The sequence below is a fragment of the Panicum virgatum genome, chromosome 3N, assembly GCF_016808335.1.
Source record: "Panicum virgatum strain AP13 chromosome 3N, P.virgatum_v5, whole genome shotgun sequence".
Lineage (NCBI taxonomy): Eukaryota > Viridiplantae > Streptophyta > Magnoliopsida > Poales > Poaceae > Panicum > Panicum virgatum.
In genome coordinates this window covers 19670852-19691146 of record NC_053147.1, presented here as the reverse complement: position 1 = coordinate 19691146, position 20295 = coordinate 19670852, and the positions used below count along the sequence as shown (strand labels likewise).

Here is a 20295-nt window from a genome sequence, read left to right as displayed (position 1 = left end):
GTGGAGATGAACCAGGGATCCACATCAGGGTAGCGGGTGCTCTTTCCCACGAAAATCATTACGTCGCACCGAAGAGTGCCCCTGGAGTCGTACTCTCGATAGACGTACTCTGGTGGGTTCACCACTACAATGCGTTCCAGGCTGAGTATTAATAACTTAGGAAGGCCGGGCTCTGCGTGACAGATTCCGCCAATCCATCCATTGTCATCCATCTGGAACAGGGCAAGAACCAGTGGTGAGTGTTTGTGTGAAAGAAGGATTAAGGAAGGAAAAGTCCTAGTGTGAAAGGGCCTGAAAAGGGTTTCACTCCTAGGGTCACGTCCTACAGCCAACCTACGGCTTTGATACCACCTGAAGCATCCCCTCATAAGAGAAGACTTAAATGTGATACAAACATCAGTCCGAGGAGGCTGATGACACATTTATTACATCAGATAGTACATCACCGTACAACTCTACGCGGTAATGAGCAGTGGAGCGCCACTATCGCGAGGATTACAACTAAAACCCACACAACTACATTAACTATGAAGAGGGGGTCATCAGAGTCTTGCGCCATGCGGAGCTCCACGCGAGGATAAGGCTAGGGTTTAATTTGCGGAAAGCGAATTTTTATGCAGGGGTTCATTTGAAAGAAATGATTTTCAAAGCAAGTTTTCTTTGTACCGAATAACACATAATGTTGGCCACACAGGACCCAAATTTTAAGCTGCTACCGGACTCCTCATCCGCCGTAGCACACGGCACAACTGCCGGACACATTCCCAAAACGACTCACACCAACCCAACCCTTCCCAGAATAAACACTAGTTATGTGACCACACCGTAACTCGCCCAGTACCGTGGGCACAGCTATTCGAATAGATTTTAACTCTGCAGAGGTGTGCAACTTTACCCACAAGCGGGGTACCACAACTCGATCACCGTAGTGTCGGTGCAGATCCCAACAAAGCCATTACCCACCTTAGCTAGACCTGACTAGCCATCACGGGATCCACCAAGGGGTCATTGACCTATCACAGAGGTTTTAACCGGGGCTTAAGTCACACATAGTTAATCCCTTCTCCTTGATCACCTGTTGCTCTCAGCTCTCCTGATGGCTATTAGACTAACTAGTGGGGTTTATGCTAAGCTGTTGCCCATACAACGGTCGAGTGGTTTGCACGATAGTGGAGTTAGGTGAGATGACACACCAACTCAGTCCTTAGTTGTGACAAGATCGATATCTCCCTTCCTTCCTCTGCCACACAGGCACGGGCACACCAATCGGCAAATCACACAGAAATGGCATTCATCCCGTCTAAACTCATCTTTCGAAATTTCACATTTTTTCCTTTCCACACACTCACACATTTTCCTTTTATAAAACAAATTGTATTGAGTTTAAGGTCCTAAGCGTTCTAATAGTGATTAACGTACAAAAGCATTCAGACATTAACCTAGGTGGTCAAGGAATGGTTATAACAAATCAAGGGGTGGCTATCCAACCATGTTTTCAGCAGGCAAAACATATGCAATTTTATAAAACAGGCCAATAGGTTGTGTTTATAAAAACTGGGACAAAACATGCATCAAAGGGCGGGATTGAACTTGCCGTCTTCGAATCCTTCCGGGAGGTCCTGATCGAAGTACTGTCCTTCGGGTTCGGGGTCGTGGAACTGGTCCTCGTTCGCTTGCTCGCAGTACTGCTCGTCGACGGGCTCTCCTTCGTTCACACCGTGACCTACGACGTATACAAACAAACACACAATCAAGAAAAAGAAATAAAAGTTTTATCGCTGAGCTTGATTCGGAAACAATTAAAATATGGAGATAGAAGTAATATATTTGGGCAGTTTCCTATTGACATGGCCAAAACTATGTTAGTAATGGCGTGGTAAAGTTTCAGGTCGATTGGAGGTTGTTTGGCGCATAAAATGATAGGTCAGAGAGGGGTTTAGGGGTAAACCGGGACTCGAGGGCCTATTTGTAAATATTTTGAGAATGGAAGCGCTTGATTGTAATTTCTGGAAATATCTGGGGCATACTAGAATGGTGTAGGGGTCTGCTGAGTATTAAGTTTATATGGTGGAAGGCTAGTTCTCTAAATAAATAAAAGTGGAAGGGCTAAATAGGGATTCAAGGGCTTCTTTGTAATTATTTTTGAGATAACAGGGGCTTGGTTGGAATTTTAGAAAACACCGGGGTCACTCTGGAAAAGGGTAGGGTATAATTGAAACTATGGGTGGGTTTATTTGCGTATAAAAGAATAGGAAGGGTCCCTTTTGTAAAAGAGCTAGACAGTGGAAGGGTTATTTAAGAATTAGAAGAAAGGTCAGGGCGGTATGGGCAAAAACGCCCGTCCCCTTCCTCCTCCCCTCGCTGGAAAATAGGGGAGGGGCGGCGCGACGCCGGCGGCGCCTGAGGCCGGCGGCCTGGGGCTCGACGGCGCTTCGGGAGGAGGGGAAAAGAGGGAGGAGGAGGTGGGGGTTCGATTCCCCTACCTAGCTCGAGCTGGGGTGAAGCAGGGAGGTGGGGCGATGAGAGCGGGCGGCAGTGGCCATGGCGGCTCTAGGTGGCGGCGCTAGGGGCAGGGAGGCGCTGGGCTGGGCGGCTCTGCAGGTTGTGGTGGTGGTTGCGGAGCTCGAAGTCGAGGCAGGGGTCTCTTTATAGCCGAGGTGGCTGACTAGCGAGCATCGCGGGGCGCCATTAATGGGCGGGGCTCGCACGCGGCTCGGCTCGCTGGCAGACACAGGAGCGTGGGCGTCGAGGCAGGCGAGCTGCAAGGCGGCTCAACGAGGCGGGGCGTGCGGCGTGTGCGTGGGTGAGCGATGTCGCGGCGCGCACGGCGCGGCGTGCCGAGCGCGGCGAGCGCGGGCGCGCGCAGTCGCGGCTCGCGCGGCGTGGGCAGAGGGAGGCCGCGGGGCGCTGGGCGCGGTGGGGTGCAGGCCAGGGAGATGTGCACGCGCGGGCAGGCGGCCGGACTGGGCGGGTGCGCGCGTGTCCACGTGGACCAAGGGCGGCGGCGGCTGAGCGGCGTTCGGGGGCGCGCGGTGCGCGGCAGAGAAGGGAGGGAAGGAAGGGGGGAGAGAGAGGAAAAAGAAAATGGAAAAAGAAAAGGAAACATGGAAAATGAAAAAGAAAAAGGGGAAGAGAGAGAGAGAGAGATTCGCCGTGACTCGCGGTTATGAGAGCATTGATCTCTCTGTCACATCATAGTAAACAAGTGGAACGAGAATGGCAATGTGATAAGATATGTTTATGATACTCTTGGAAAAATATAATGTGATCAACCATGCTTGCTTTAGATATTCAGACAAATCTAGTTGGTACTTGTGAAATTAAATTTGAGTTAAAACATTGAAAGTAAGGATCCACTATTAGTAGTTTTTCCGCAAAATAAACTCCAGAGCCAAAAAGCTCGCATGTCTAGATAGTGGGCTAAGTATACCCATGTCGGGTAAGTCTTGCTGAGTATTAGTATACTCAGGGTTTGTTATCACCCTATTTTCAGGTAACTACTACTGGCTGGAGCTAACCAGGATTCACATCGATGGGCTCGATGTGACATCCTCACGTCATTGTAGTCATCGTTGTTTTTCTAAACTAAACTTTTATTTAATTTCCGCTACATTTTAACTCTGATATTTTTCATAAACTTGTTTGTAAAACTTCACTTTGTAAATTAAATTTGAGAACTTTTGTCTGCTTGTAATTATCTGTGCTCGTCTTCGTGCGAGACTTCAAGTGTTTTTCGATCCTTAACCCGACAGACGTTCAGATTACACCGTTTTAAGTGTGTGGTAACTTGATTAACTATTAAGATGATAGTTAGCGCACTTAAGCCGATTTAATTTGGGCGGTTCTGTCACAGCTGTTATCAGAGCCGAAACGCACTGGGGATGATTACTTTCATGCTTAATTAAGTTTAAAAATAACTTTTAGTTTGCAAAATTGTCGGTTTTGAAAATTTGACGCTAGTTGCGCTAAGAAATAAGATAGATTGCTCGTATGCCCTATCTAGGTTTTATTAGTCATGGTGGCATCTATGTATCTATTTTATTCCAGCACTTCTAGCATTTTGCTTTCTGTTGAATCTTACTTCCTTGCACAACTGGTATCTAATATTCTGTAACGACGCACCTACGCTAAGGTAAGCAAGGTAAGCATTCTTGGTAGTCCTTTAGAATAGCTCACGTGTTTCATACGTGCGCGGGTCCCGTATGATGAACATACGAGGAGGTGATAAGGCTCAATTCAAACGAGTCTGTCGCTATCTGCCGCCTGATATGGAGCGCGGATTTCCTACCGTGTGATTGTAACCACGGTCATCTTGTAAGTCAATGTTACGTGATGTAAACCTGTCATGCGGTTGGCCATGACCCTGACCCTTGGAACACGTCTACCCTTGGATGTCCCGTAAGGCGAGTGTACGGAAAGTGAATACGTAATTATGACATATGCAGTGCTGCCCATTCAGCATCGAACGTTTGGGTGACATCTCTATAGTGGATGGTAATATATGTGTGAATATATGGGAAACTGCATATGCGTTATCCGTGTGGCGTAGGACACATGGGGGGCCGTTCGTGTGTGCTGGCAAATCATCGATTAATTACTGTCATTAGATTCGTCGCGAGAAGTTACACCTATCCCTAAAAAATTTTGTAAATAGACTTTATTCATTCCTTCATGCGAGAAAGATTCTAGCGCTAGGAATTCTAGCGCCAACCAAACAAGGCGCAAATCTAGGGCCTTGTTTAGTTGCATTTTTCAATATTCCAAATTTTTGTTGCGGCACCTGCATGGAGCACTAAATCTAGACGAAATAAAAAATTAATTGCGCAGTTTGTTTGTAAATTGGGAGACGAATCTAATGAACCTAATTAGGCCGTGATTAGTCACTAAAGGCCGTGATTAGTCACTAAATTGATACAGTAATGCTACAGTAAATATGCTCTAATGACGAATTAGTTAATCTCATTAGATTCGTCTCGTAGTTTACAGAAGAGTTCTGTCATTAATTTTATAATTAATCTATGTTTACTATTTCAAACGTGAAAAGATTGTCTTTCAAAAAATTTTACAGACCGCATACAAGTCCCTATTTTTATACGTATCTTATCCGTTAACGACCAGCCCCTGCCGCCGCCGCGGCGGCAGGAAACCCCCGGGCTCGCCGGGTCTCGCGAGTCGCGACTTCGCGGCCGCCAGCGGTCGGCGGCCAGCCACCACCGACCCGCGCTGGTCTCTGTTCGGGCGTCACATCACTGAGCAGCCACAGTGTCAGTCACGGTCGCCGAGACAGGCAGGAGCGCTGTTGCCCCCGAGTAAAAGCGGTCGCGTCGCTCTCGTTTCACGGTCACGGGTGACGGGCCACGCCACGTGAACGCGGCCAGAGCGCGCGGGGCAGGGGAGCTCGGCAGAGCTGCGCGTGCGATGCGAGGGGGCGACTCGGGCGAGACAGAGACACCCGTCGCCCGCGAAAGCCGCGCGGCCTCCCTACCTTCCCGCCCCTGCACTACACCTGCTGCCTGCCCGCGTCGCGTCACGTCCGCGCGCCGCCCCCACCAGAAAGGGTCGAGAGGAAAGCAGGAGCTGGTCTCGCCGCCGCCCGCACGGCCAAGGCCTTGCTTTTTTTCGCTCGGGGCGGAGCCGGTGAAAGTGAAACGAAAGCAAGCGTCGCGTCACGGGAAAGACGGGGGCAACGAGCGCCCGGGCGAACCGGGGCCGTTTGGTTTGAATTTTAACCATTAATTAGGAGTACTAAATAAATTCAATTTATAAAACTAACTTCACAATTTTGTGCTACTTCGCGAGACAAACCTAATGAGGCTTTTGACAGCGTATTTGAAGGATGGTTATTATAGCATCACTGTAGACAATCATCGATTGATTACTATCATTAGATTCGTCGTGAAAAATTACACTCATTCGTGAAAAGTTTTTGCAAATAAACTTCGTTTAGTACTCCATGCATGTGAGATTTTTTTCTCGGAAATTGTGTGTGATAGTTGTGATTGAGAATCCAAACAGAGCCCCGCTGCTGGGTGCTGGCTGTGCCGCGCCGTGGCGCAGGCCGCGTTTCGATGGCGTTGCCGGTTGCCGGGAAGGGCGGAGGCGCAGCCGCGCAGGGCAGCGTCGCGGTGGACCTGACGCGCTTCCGTGCTGCGCAACGGCGGCGGCGCAGACGGGCGCTCCCGCCCGCGGTCCGGGGACAGGTCACCGTGCCCCGCACGGGATGGCCGCTTGACTCGCTGCGGGGCCCCACGTCGCTTGTTCGGGTAAACACTGTTCACTGTACGAGAAATGCTGAAAAAGGCGGAAGGGAATCTAGCGCAAGTGTGCAACTCGGCTGGTATTCCCGGGCTCTCCGCCAACGAATTGGGTTCTATTCGAAACATTAGCTTACTGAGCATCTCCAACAATAACTTCTAAATCAGACTCTCTAAATATTAAATGGGGGCTGTTTCTATTTTTTAGGGGTTTCTAAATTTGTTTCAATTCCAATAATAGCCCTCATTTCCAATATATAATAGAGGGCTTCCTAGAGACCCCCTAGGAATGGAGAGTGGAGGGTGGATTTTGGAGACCTTCCCAAAATAGAAAGTGAAGTAGAGGGTCTACTGGAGTCCATTTTTTTGACTTATCCCTCTAAACTTGAGATATGAAGCTGTTTAGAGGGTCTGCTGGAGTTGCTAAGCGACAATCGTCGTGTTTGGTTGCTGCTACAGTGATTTTCGTGAAAAGATAATCTTGCCCGTGTGGAGTACTAAATAAAATTTATTTGCAAAACTTTTTCATAAATGAGTGTAACTTTTCGCGACGAATCTAATGGCAGTAATTAATTGACGATTTGCTACAGTGATGCTACAATAACCATTCTCTAATTACGTTGTCAAAAATCTCATTAGATTCGTCTCGTGAATTTACCCAGAGGTTCTGCAGATGGTTTTGTAATTATATTTTATTTAATACTACTAATTAGTGGTTAAAGGTGCAAAAAAGTTCACCAAATTTTTTGGCCAACCTAACCAAACATGGCCAATATTTAGTTTTAAATTAATAGTCTAAGAATTATCTCAAGGTGATAAATACATAGACTAAGTCTTCCTCCAAAGACCGTCGACGTCGCCGATAAAATCAATTTTTTAATTGATGAACAGTGCAAAACAATCTCCGTTATCCCTCCGCTTCTCACCAAGGGCGAAGCACCTCCCCTCGCACGTACGCATCCCGAGCCCTAGCTACTATGGCGCCATCCTCCTCTCTCCTCCATGGCGTTGGCAAGGTCGCCAATGCCGCTGGAGAAGATCTAATGCCTACACCCTCTTTCATTCCCACGCTTAAATGTGCGTACATACTCAACTTTTTCCGGTCCACGTAAATTAGTCCTATTAAACCAGTCTGAATGGAAGTTTTATGGAGAATTTCGTAACATCAAATATCATCATTTTGCTAACATGATAAGAAGAAAATGATGAAATTTTATGGGATGTGAGGAGAATTTCATCACCACAAAACTCACTCGGCACAGTTATCTAGTTTCCAGTCTAGATAATTGTGCCAGTAAAACTCCCACTGAGTGCCCTTAGGTCAATCTCAGTGATAGTGTCATAGGAGTGTCATGGACATTAAATTTGCTAATATGTATCAATAGTATGAGGAGAGAGAAAAGATGAGTGTCATGAAATATGAGAGGAGTGTCATCACCATGACACTCCACTGACACAGTTCTCAAGTTTCCAGTCTTGATAACTGTGTCGATGACACTCCCACTGAGACTGGCCTTAGCACCCTTTGGAGGTGTTAAAGATTTTGGAAGGGTTAATTCACTTTAGTCCAAAATTGTCTCATCTATTTAGATGAATGAGAAATAATTTAGGAATAAAATGTGAGGATTAAGAATTATCCCATGTATCCCAACAAGATATTGAACTTGTCACGCCTCTCGGCTTCGCCAGTCGCCGCACCAGCACCGCCTGCCAGCAGATCCGTACGGCGCATCAGAGTTTGCCGCGATATTCCTTTTTTTAGTGTACCGCTAATTCGATTTTCAGTGCCGCTAAAATTTATCTAATAACATGTTTTCCTACACTCTACTACATAGGGGGTGTTTGACAAATGCTAATACTTCAAAGTGCTAAATTTTAGCACTAGTTCATTTAAATAGAAGTAGTACTAGTACCATGGCTAAACTTTAATCAAAACTTAAAATATAAATATAATATAAATACTAATATGAATAAAGTTTAGCACCCAACTTCGATCTACACAGTAGACACTAAGTGGCTTTGCTCATTCGTCTACCCTATGCTGAGATCCTGCCGCAGTTGCTTTCTGCCACATCTATGCCTTTGGCAGTTAGACAACTAGATTCTCTTGTCAAAAGCAAAATCTACATACGGTTCAATGATAAAAAAAAAACTTGCACATTCTGCCAGTAAATGAAGCAAAAATCCGGAGCGCGACGCTGCCGGGACTGTATTCATGAATAGCGATGGAAACGAAGAGATGACTGTATTCGTGAATAGCGATGGAAACGAAGAGATGGATATATGAAATATTCGAATCCATTTCCGCTTCCATCCTAAAAATAGAAATGGATGGCGATAGAAGTGGATATCCGAAATATCATACAAATTCGATCCCTTTCCATAGCAGCAATATGCGTATCACGAGAAAAGCACCAACCAACAATCGCGAACGAGTCTGAGTGAGCACGGAGGAGAGATTCGTATAGAAATGGATTTGGATAGTTAAAATATCTATTTTCCTATTTGCTTTCTTTTTTATTTTAGAATGAAAGTAGAACGAATTCGTATGCACGTGAATTCAGATATTTCGAATATTTATCTTTCTATTTCCTTCTTGTTTAGTAAAGCATCTTTTCCCTGTGCTACAAAAAAGAGCATCCTTTTTCCCTCGATTTTCAGCTAATCCCGGCGGCGAGCAGGAGAAGACATACGGATTCGGGGGGCCGCCGCCGCCCTGTGGGCAAACAGTTCCGTCTCGCGGCCGGCACGGCAACAACGGCTACGCGCGCCTACGGGGCGCATTGCCGCGGAGCCCGAGGCGACGAGCAACCCCACCACCATCCCCACCAAAACCTCCACCAGAAAGCCAGCGCGCCCCCACCGCGGCAAACGCCCGGCCCGTCGCCATCCGCCACGCCCCCCACCGTAAAGTCGGCCAGTGCGGCGGCGCCCGTGCTGCCGCGGCGAGAGAGCGTTGCGGGCTTGCGGCCAGGCGGGCGCGCGGGAACGAACAGGGAACCGCGGCCCCCACGCATCGAAGCCGCTGCCGGTGGTGGGCTCGGGCGCCTGGCGCAGGGGCGTGGGGGACGGGACTGTCGCTGGCGCAGCCCCGGGAGCGGCGCCTTCGGGACGACAAGCGCATTAACGCCACTGCCGCCTCCGCCGATTTAACTGCCCCCCGCCGCTTTCCACCCCCACCTGCCCGGCGCCCGCCCGCTCGCCCGCCTCGGAGGTTGCTGCCATTAACGTGCCGCGCGCGCGGGTAGGCGCAGGCCGAGCGACCCGAGAGGAGGACGTGCGCGGGGGGCGAGGCGAATGGGGATCGATCTCAACGCCGTGGAGGAGGACGAGCCGGCGGGGGCGGTGTGCGGGGAGCTGTGGCACGCGTGCGCGGGGGCGGGGGTGGCGCTGCCGCGGCGGGGCAGCGCCGTCGTGTACCTGCCGCAGGCGCACCTCGCGGCGGGCGGCTGCGGCGACGGCATGGAGGTGCCGGCCGGTCCCGCGGCGCGCGTGCCGCCGCACGTGGCGTGCCGCGTCGTCGACGTCGACCTACGCGTGAGTTGGCCCGCCCGCCGCGTTCGCTGCGGCTGCCGTCTCGTCTGGTGATTTGGCTTTGTTGGTTCTGACGTCCGGTGCGGTGCGTGTGTGTGCAGGCGGATGCGGCGACGGACGAGGTGTACGCGCGGCTCGCGCTGGTGGCGGAGGGCAAGGTGAGTGCCGCTTCCACCGCTAGTAGATGCTTCATGCTTGGGGCGCTTCTCGTGTTAGGCAGTTGTTGGTTGCTCGCGGCGGGGGCGCGGACTTCTCAGCAAAAAAAAAAGGTTTTATCCATTTTTGTACCGGGGATGGTGGAGATGGCGTCTGTTCCATTGACTTCCTTCCCTGTTTCATTTCCACTTTGCATTTCATCAGAGGGCAGAGCTTGATATCGCTAGAGTTTTTGGTAATCAAAATGTGGGTGCCTGCCCATCTTTGCTTGTTTAGGCCTTTTTTTTGTATTTTCCTTATCATCGTTTGTTAGCAACCTTGCAGACATATGCTTGATATCAGTTAATATGCTTCCACTGATTGATATCAAGGAATGCCACTTCCGTAGCAGCATCACTTGTAGGCAGTTATTTGCTCGCAATGAGTGCACAGTGTTCTCAGGCACAGGGTTTGATAGATTTCTACTGGGGATGATAGAGGTGGTGACGTGGTGTGTTGATGTTTGTTCTGTTTGCACTTGGCATTTCATCCGAGCCTTGGAGCTTAGATATCATAGAGTTTGTTTACCTTCACCATTGATCAAAATGGGCTTTGGAGCTGCTAGGAATTATTCTCTTGGAGGAGTGAAGAGTACAGCTTGAGCCTTGAGCCTGATTAGCACTGCGTTATTGCTTCTAATGTCAGATGCTATTGGGACAATGTCAACCTCTGTTACGCGGATACTCCTAGGAGGTGGCGTATCCGTATCCGATACGTATCGGATACGGATACGCCCCGGATACGCCTCGGATATTTCTAGCCGTATTCTGAAAAAACGGATACGTATTTGTTTGGATACGCGTATCCGATACTTTTGGGCCAGATGGGATACATCCCAAAGCAGTAATCAGCCCATCCAAATGATGTTTTGGTAGTAAGAGATGATACAAAATGATGAACTTGCTGCAATAGAACTGTAGAACTACATGAGCAGCAACTGAAGAACCAGTTGTGCTTTTAGAGAATGCTAGTTATAGAGGTAATGTTATATGGACATGCAAGTATTGCACATCTGAGTATAGGGGAAGTTACTCAAGAGTAAAATCTCACTTGCTGAATATCTATGTGATATTTATATATAATTATTAATTATCTTAGCCGTATCTCCGTATCAGTGTTTTTTGGGAAAGTGCGTATCCGATACGTATCGTATCCGATACCCGTACCAGTATCCGTGTAACATAGATGTCAACTATTGTAACTAGTCTTCGCTTATGTAGCCCTTTGTCTTTTCCTTATCAATACTTGGTTTGAACTTTGGAGACATGACTTTTTCTTAGATAATGGAAGAATGGAGATATGACTCGATATCACCTAGTAACAAAACACTGCTTATTTACTAGTTCTTCTCATTTTTCCTTGTGGGCACTTAAGTTATAACTTTGGAGGCATACTGCTTCCTAGGTGTTAGTACTGCTAGTTGCTTATTGTGGTACTAGGGGAATATATCATAGCTTACTTAAGCTTCTCACTGAAATGGCCAATGAACCATGTTGGGATCCTAAACGCTGCATAGTTGAAAACAACTGAACTAGAAGGAAAAGACACTCACAGGTCTCTAAAAACATTGTTTATTGGACCCAGATGTTTGACCAAGATATTCATGATGCTGAAATTGAAGAGAAGAACTGTGAGATGGAGGATGGTGATGGAGAAAAGAAGCTAAGAACGTCGCACATGTTCTGCAAGACACTCACAGCTTCTGATACAAGCACACATGGAGGGTTTTCTGTTCCTCGGCGGGCTGCTGAGGATTGCTTTCCACCATTGGTGATAAACATGGAAACTAGCTTCAATTTGCTCCTGAATTCCAGATTTGGTTGAATTACCTCTCTAACCAGTTCATCTTTCTTCTATTCCTTCTAGGACTATGACCAGCTTAGGCCATCTCAAGAGCTCATTGCCAAGGATTTACACGGCATGAAATGGAGGTTCCGACATATCTATAGAGGTATCATCACATTGACTAATCATTTGGAGTGGTTGCAGGTCTAATTTCCATGAGAATTTGAAATTGCTAATGTAACATCTATATAGGGCATACTTTTCGTTCTTCACATGGAAAAGAAATGTGCATGTTTTTCCCCAATCAAAGTCATGTTGTGCTTGGAATGGTATAGGCATGAACTAAGGGGATGAAACTGTTTAGTATTAGTCGTGTGGTTATTTTTGGACTGCGAAGAGTTCATGTGATTCAGTTTCTAAAGCAAGAGTTTGTTTTGTTTTTGTAAGAACTCAATTGGTAGATCAGTTATATTTCACAGTTGGAGTCTTTCCTACTGTTTGCTCTGGGAAATAGTCATTGGGTCATTAAAGTAAATGCAATTTGGGAAGAGCACTAATAAGTTGCCGTCAATAGTATTAAATAGGGTCCTGTTGATGACTCATGCAAGCATTTTCTGTTTGCCATTATATCCGTGCAAAGGCTAAATTTTGTATATATTCCATGTGTCCTTTGTTATCAGTTGATGCTTCTCAAAACTTTGGACTAACAGTTAAAAAGGCTCAAAGGGTTAGATTAGAGCTAAAGTTTCTTTTGTAATGAAATTTCAGGTCAACCACGTAGGCATCTTCTGACAACTGGATGGACTTCATTTATCAATAAGAAGAAATTAGTCTCAGGGGATGCGGTCTTGTTTCTTAGGTAAGCATGTTGGCCATGTGCTAAACTTAACTACTGAGTGGTTTTCCACCTTCCACAAGTGTTCGTTCTTTTCACATACAGAGGTAGTGATGGCAAGCTAAGATTGGGTGTGAGGAGAGCAGTTCAACTGAAAAATGAAGCTCTTCTTGAAGCTGTCAATAGTACTGATTCAAAGCAACGTACACTGTCTGCTGTGGTCAGTTCCTTGGAGAACAGAAGTATATTTCACATTTCTTTCAACCCAAGGTTTGTTTACGGGCGCACAATATGTTCATCAGATTATAGTTAATCACTATTAAGTAATTAATCACTCTTTGCAAGTATCTAGTCCTTTCATTTTGCTAATCTTTTTTCAATTTCTTACATTTTAGGTATTTTGTTTGTTTTTCATTGAGTTCTGTTTACACTATTGCTAATAATTTATACATAAAGAAAGTATATTGGCTAACCCAGTTATGTGGTCTCCAGAATTTGGACCTCTACACCTTCAAATGTGTTGTATGTCTATTATATCATTGCATGCTTGTCTGCTCTTATCTCTCGCACAGTTTTAAGGCAGATTTAACTTCTAAAAGCAATGTGTACTTTGGGTATTCACATAGTTGGAGCAAACTTAATTAATATCAGATGTTTGTTCCTTGAACAGGACTGGTGCTTCAGAATTTATTGTGCCGTATTGCAAATTCTTGGAGACCTTGAATTGTCCCTTTTCGATTGGAATGAGGTTTAAAGTTGGCAGCGAGAATGAAGATGCTAACCAGAGGTATACACTCTTAACTTTGGAAATGATTCTTCCATGTACAGCAGTCTCTTGAATTGTCTTCTATGTTTGTAGGTCTTGTGGATTGATCTCAGGTATTAGTGAAGTTGATTCCATAGGCTGGCCTGGATCAAAATGGAGATGTCTCCAGGTATCATTTTGGATGGTACTGTTTATTTTATCAAGCCAAAGAATTGTACCTAGCCTTTACTCTATGCTTCTGCTTGTTGTTGTTTGCTACCGATACCTTCTAAGTGCTATCAACCCTCTGAATCCAATCTGACTAGCTTGCAATTAATCACAAAACATTGGTAAGTTTGGTCCTGGACTTCTGATTCCTTGGGTGTAAGTTGGATCATTGCTTAGGTTGAACCTAAGTTGGTGTACTACTGATACCTGCTAAGTTCTATTAACCCTCCGACTTCGATTTGATTAGCTTGACCTCAACAAGTTGGTAAACTTTAAAGCCTTGGACTTCTGATTTCTTGAGTGGAATTTAGGTCATTGTTAAGGTTGAACCTAAGCTGGCTACATATATCTGGTGGAGGAAAAATGTTTCTGAGAGGTTAGAGGAGAGTGGTTTCAATACCCAATATGTCCATAACTATGGTTATCTGAAGGTGTACAAAAATTTATTTTGTACTTTCCTATGCAGTATAATTAGAGATGGATTGAATGTTTGAAAGAGTTTCTTATTTGGAGTTAATTTATAGCATGTGGGTCCTTGACTTTCCTCGACCTGAAATACCCATCTATTTGCATGATTTACAGGTCAAATGGGATGGTGATACTAATTGCAACCACCAGAATAGAGTATCTCCATGGGAGATCGAGAGAGTTGGCAGCTCAATTTCAGTTCCTCATTGTCTTTCATCATCTGTTTCAAAGCGAACAAAATTGTGCTTTACTCAAGGTGATTTGGACGCTCCGATTCTAGGTAGGTTCCACAACATGAAAACTGCTACAAGTTCAGAGTCAAAAGTTTCCTTCATTAGCCATATTCATTTAACTGTTTGCATGAAATGTGTAGATGGAAATGGTCGTCCTGACTCTTTGGAAACTGAATGTTTGCACCGGGTCTTGCAAGGTCAAGAATTGGTGCGCTCCAGGACTCACGGTGCTGCATGCTCTCATTCATCAGATACCCCCAAATGTCAAGGCTCGTATGAAAGGAGATTCTCTGATGATGTGTGGAACTGCAAGATGAATGATGCAATGAGTGGGCTCCGGGACCAAAATGCCACTGGGTTTGCTTACCAGCCCCTAGGCTTCAGTGAATCTGTTAGATTCCCAGAGGTCTTGCAAGGTCAAGAAATGTCTCGGGCGGTTCCTTCCTTCCTTGGAGCTGCTTTCGGTGCTCGCATACAGAATGGCAGAATTGGCTCGTTTGATGTGCAGAGAACAGCTGGAACTCAAGGATATCCCCTCCAGCAGTTCAGTCTGCTAGCAACAGAAGCGCATTCACCCTCTTCTGTTCTTATGGTTAACCAAACCACGGTGCTACAGCCTGAGCTACAAGGTATGGCCAACCTTGAACAAGCAAATGGCAGCCCGTACGCCCACATCGCAACGCAGAGAGAAGCTGAAACCTGGCCATCTACGCAGCAGCAAAGGGCAAGTGAAACTGGAAGCGAGCTTTTCAACACAGCTGAAGCCTCAGCACCTGCTGCTGTTGCTAAATCTGGATTAGCTGACAAGGGAGTTAGGCGAAGCAGCTGCAGGCTTTTCGGTTTCTCCTTGACCGACGAGATCCTGGTGGCAGAGGAAGATGGCGGGAAGGAAAACTACGAAGCTCCGCAAACTCCCAGGGTTCTGGACTTGTTTGGACACAGCCAATCTACACCCAGTGCTCTGCCTCTACATGCTCTCTGCGCTGCTCCCTTGGGAATTTGATTATGCTTCGGAGTTAGTAGTTGTTAGATTCATGTAATCATTCTGCTGTTTTCGTTGCGTGGGGAACTTTGGACCATATACGCTATTCGGCAAAACCCTGGATCTGCCTGTTTGATTCCGCTCCAATAATTTCCTGTAAGGTGTGAATGTGGTGGTTTGCTTTTGCTTTTATTTAAAAAACGATCGGCTCACTGTGTGTTTCAATTTTTTTTTTTGAAAAAAGGCGAAAGCCTGGATGGAAATGTGTCAATAACAAGAAGTTCCACGACCCTTGATCAATGTGAAATATATGTAAGAATAAAGAAAGAATTACATACGTGGAAGAACAAACTGAGCAGGCACAATACTACAATAGAAATCTCTCCGACCCAATGCGAGCACATTAATACAGATTAACACCACAATAGAGCAGCAAACTTCGACCTTGTTCGGCCGAGAATAATAGGTATAACAAGAGAGACTAGAAAGTACAAACCCACGCAATCAATACTAGTTTAGCCATTTGCTTGCGCGACATTTTACGGATAGACCTCAATGATGGATCTAGCGCCTAACACCGGTGATATCTTGTAGTCGCTGAATCCAGCTTCAAAAAAGATGCTTTTCCACTCTTGCTCATCTCGCTCGATGCCATTTATAATTGTCATATATAGATCGAACAAGGCCTGCACCTCCCTCCGCTTCAAGTTTGATGATCCTTCTTCAACCACCATATCTATGATTATCACCTTTCCTCCTTCCTCTCTTGGAGGAATAACTTTCTTGCAATTCTTCAGTATCTTGATACACTCCTCCTTACTCCAGTCATGCAAAACCCACTACAATTTTGTAACCAACAAGTGAGAAAATTTTGATAACTTAATAGGTTTCTCCTTTTCATATACTAGCTAATGGGTTTGTGCGTTGCTATGGGAACCTATATAGATATACTGATTAGCATATAAAAAATTATATATTATGCACTATATATTTTTAAATAACACAGTAGTCATTGGTTGAGGATTTTAATATTTTTCTATTTTACTCGCGTTAATTCTAAGCAGCTTCAGACCCTTAATTCGGTCATCTAGCTAGATTTCGATTATGACTTCAATTGACGGACCAAGAAATCATTGCTTGTTTTAGTAATAGTAGAGATAGAGATAGAGATAAGATAAAGATCCAGAGGTCTTTTATTGTCGTTTTAACAAGGAAATAATTAATAGATAGATGATGTAACCTTGAAGAATATAGCATCCGCCGGTGGCATGCTCTCAAACATGTCGCCGGCGATGTACTGCACGTTGGTGTCACCCGGAGCATTGGAGACGACGTGGTCCAAATCCAGAACGCTACATTTCACACCAGGGAACGCCTTCGAGATGGCCTGCGCTGCCGCGCCGAGGCCCCCGGCAACGTCAATCAGGGAGCTTATCCCGTGGAAGGCACCTGGGCACTCCTTGATGGCAATGTCCATGATGAAGTGGCTGTCTGAGGCCATAGAGTCGTTGAAGAGCACGTCGAAGGTGGCATCACGGTCGGCTTGCTCCCATAAGGTCCGGCCGTGCGTTTGCTCGAAAAGGCACGGCCCCGGCAGCTCCTTCTGAAACCATGTGCCGAGCTCAAAGAACGGAGATACGAAGGCTGGATTGAGTACCATGGCGGCGAGAGGAGCAAGGTTCTGGGAGTCGACGAGGAGGCGGGACACCGGCGTCAAAGCATAGACGGGTTCGTCGTCGCCCGAGCCCGATGGGCTCTGGTCGGCGCTGAGGACGCCGGTGGCGGCGAGCACGCGCATCAGGCGACGCAAGCAGGGGATCTTGGACGGGTGGAGCTTGACCACGGCGACTACCTGCGGGAGGGTGGCGCAGCCGCCATGGCTGTGAATGGCATCGAGGATGCGGAGGTCCAGCGCGGATTTGAGCGCCATGGACTTGATGTGGCTGAGGGTTGTAACACCCAGATGTTAATTACATTGACTTAAGGTTAATTACGGTCATTAAGTTCTAAACCAACGTGACAAATTACTAGGAATATTTTCTATCAATCTTGGGCTGCCTCAGGCTGGACCGGTCCGACCGATCGGAGTGACCGGTCAGACCGGTTGAATCCGGCTGACTGGGGTCATGTGGCCCCACATCATTTAACCATTTCCTCTCTCACTCACTGGCTCTCTCCTCCCTCTCCCGTTCACTCTCTTCTCTCCTGCCCTCCCGAGCCCCCCCTCTCACCCCAAACCCTAAAGTTCAAATCCCTCCCTCTTCACTCAATTCCAAGGGTAGGGAGGCCTCAAATCGGTGTGGGAAATCATCTTCTCCATGTAATCCTTCCCGGGGTGATGTGGAAATCAAGTTCTTCAAGGAGGGAGGAGCTCATTCGAGGTAATCAAATCGTTTTGCTCGATCTCTTCTTCTAGATGGTTTTAGGCGATTCCCTCTGGTCAAACACATCCACTTGCATCTCTGAACTAGAGCCTAGAAGGGTTGTGGAATTGGTGGGCGATTTTCACCGCGTGCACGCCGCCGTTCCCCTCAGGTTCGGATTATCCGGCCTAGTACCAGATTATCCGACCCAACCCACTTTTTGAGCACAAAAATCACTCCAGAAATGCCCAGGTCCGGATCATCCGGCCTAGGGTCGGATCATCCGAAACCGTTCAGAGTCAAAAAGTACTCTTTGGCCGGATCATCCGACGTTGGGTCGGATCATTCGATCTCCGAAGCCAAAACTTTCTGGTGATGGTCGGATCATCCGGCCTTGGGCCGGATCATCCGATCAGCACAGACCTTCAATGCTTGTAAAATACGTAGAAAATTGCAGAAAAATGGGGAAAATGCAAAATCAGTTTTGTTAGCTACGTATTTTTATGCTCTATGAGATAGAGCCATGGATGGTATGGTTTGACAACTTTTTCTATGCAATTTTATTTATGCTAAATAAAGGCCTTTGTAGCTTGTTAAATGCATAAATAGAGAATTAGATTCATGCATGCATTTCTCATATCATATGTATACGTGTAGCAGCCACGGCAGATGAGGTGGTGTACGAGGTGGTGACGGAGCCAAAGGAGCCACTAGAGCAGGCCCAGCAGGAGGAGAGGCGTGAGGCCCCGGCCAAGGCCCAGTTCACCCCAGTACAGAGCAGCAGCCCGAAGGCAAGCCTCGGTGCATGTCCTATTATTTTAAATTATGACTCACTATATATATGTTTATTTATCACTTGTGCATTACGTTTTAGGAATTGTTTGGAACCCTAGTTGCATGATCGCTAGGTTTCTTTGAGCTTATACTAGTATGTATAGGTCGATAGCGATGCCATGCTTAATAGGTCTCGGTACAAGACGAGTGATTTCTTATCACTCGCGAGATATAGGATATTATAGAAGTCGATTAATTGCCGGTTACTCGCGAGATGTATAATTATCCTTATGCTTCCGTATTTGAGATATGGAATGAAATGTGGAAATGATGGAAACTTGAAACCGGACGGGGAATGATGATGATGTATAGGTATGGTAGCAGGACAGGGTTTCTGGGTGTCTTAGCCCCATCTGTGTCGATTAAGAACCGGTCGGTGTTGGCAGTGCTGATCGGGGATTGAATTGTACTAACCGCATGCCGGGAGTAGGAGGTAGTCGAAACCGGTAAGCCTAGCACTACCTTGCTTCGAAAGTACATGACTTCAACTCACCTCCTGGGGTAGTAGAGTAGTCGCGGAGAAATGGGGATGCATGTATTTACTTTTGGTGGTCTCACGTTGAGCTCGGCTGACCATATGATGGTGGGGCGGTCCTGTAGTTCGAGGTGGGGAGGGGAATGGTTGGTGCATGTGGTCCGACGGGGCTTATGTGTGCCGTGTTGGTTAGATACACCTTGCAAGGTTAAATCGGATCGATTCGCCATGACTCGCGGATATGAGGGCCTTGATCTCTTTGTCGCCTCGTAGAAATGAATTAGAATGTTAATGATAAATGATGAATACTACTTTGAATTAATATTGAATGCTCCACCATGATTGCTGTAGATGTGCAAACAATAGTTGATAGTCTTTCTATATAAAATATGCGGCTAAAATATTGAAAGTAAGGATCCACCAATAGATGCATTTCTGCAAAATAAACCACCAGCCAAAAAGCTTTGTATGTCTCGATATGTGGGCTAAGTATACCCAATAGTCGGGTAAGTCTTGCTGAGTATTAGTATACTCAGGGTTTGTTGCCTCAATTATTTCAGGCCATCCAGATGTTGACTTCTGCCCTTGCTGTGTCAAGTTCATCCGCCGGGATGCAGAGGGGTGGGAGGTGGTGGAGCGAGACCCTTAGGCTAGGGAATTTGCCGGGTTGTACACTTGAGGGCAGAGTGTGCAGCCCCTCTATTTTGCGTAGACCGGTGTGACCGGTCAGTGGGACCGGTCTGACCGGTGGAGGACTCAGGGTAGTGGCGACTGGTCTGACCGGTTGGGAGTACCGGTCTGACCGGTCATGTAAAGGCAGGACTTGTAAAAACTATGGTAGTGTAGGTTCTTTTTCGTTCGAACTTCAGTTACTTACTATCATATGTATATTTGAACTCGGGTTGTAAAACTTAATGTTTCATAACCGTTTTATGTATGTACTTTTAAGTATTATGTCGTGCTTGTACTATCTGCGCCCACCTTCATATGGGACTATCGGTGATGTTTCGATTGGGCCGTGAGTTGAGAAAGGACCGTCAAATTAAACCATTAAGTGAATGTGCCCGATGCGTTCAAATGATGGCCATTATGCTTAATTTAGAGTTTTAATTTGGTGGTTCCGTCACAGCTGGTATCAGAGCCGAAACGCACTGGGGTGGTACGAGTATGACTAATTTTCAGAAATTACAAATTAAAAATGGATTTCTGACTTAGGGTGAAAGTAATTTAGTAGTGTCGGTGGGGTTTACTCGTAATAGCCCTATATAGCCATATATATAGTTTATGTTAGAGTTGTCATTAGAGGATTGGTTTTGGTTGAGAGATTAACGTAGGATGTTCATGCATCATGTTAATTGTATTTT

The 20295-nt window shown here is 46.3% G+C and overlaps 2 protein-coding genes across 3 annotated transcripts; one reads left to right on the top strand and one right to left on the bottom strand.

Annotated features, from left to right (window-relative positions):
• Positions 1-9144: 9144 nt before the first annotated feature.
• On the top strand, positions 9145-15484 carry LOC120664929 (auxin response factor 14-like). 2 transcript variants are annotated; one of them, XM_039944320.1, is made up of 10 exons: positions 9145-9791; positions 9890-9946; positions 11568-11753; positions 11850-11934; positions 12537-12627; positions 12709-12873; positions 13274-13390; positions 13463-13538; positions 14159-14324; positions 14475-15484. In XM_039944320.1, the coding sequence occupies exons 1-10, from the start codon at positions 9552-9554 to the stop codon at positions 15278-15280; spliced, it is 1989 nt and encodes a 662-aa protein (XP_039800254.1). In that variant the 5' UTR covers positions 9145-9551; the 3' UTR covers positions 15281-15484. The 2 variants fall into 2 exon arrangements, with proteins under 2 accessions (XP_039800254.1, XP_039800253.1); XM_039944319.1 differs by having other exon boundaries at positions 9182-9791; positions 14418-15484.
• A 235-nt stretch (positions 15485-15719) lies between these two features.
• LOC120667413 (O-methyltransferase ZRP4-like) lies at positions 15720-17207 on the bottom strand. Its single transcript, XM_039947493.1, has 2 exons — positions 16500-17207; positions 15720-16098 (listed from the first exon to the last, which is right to left on the bottom strand). Exons 1-2 carry the CDS (start codon positions 17187-17189, stop codon positions 15799-15801), a joined length of 990 nt encoding a protein of 329 aa, XP_039803427.1. The 5' UTR covers positions 17190-17207; the 3' UTR covers positions 15720-15798.
• Positions 17208-20295: the final 3088 nt, after the last annotated feature.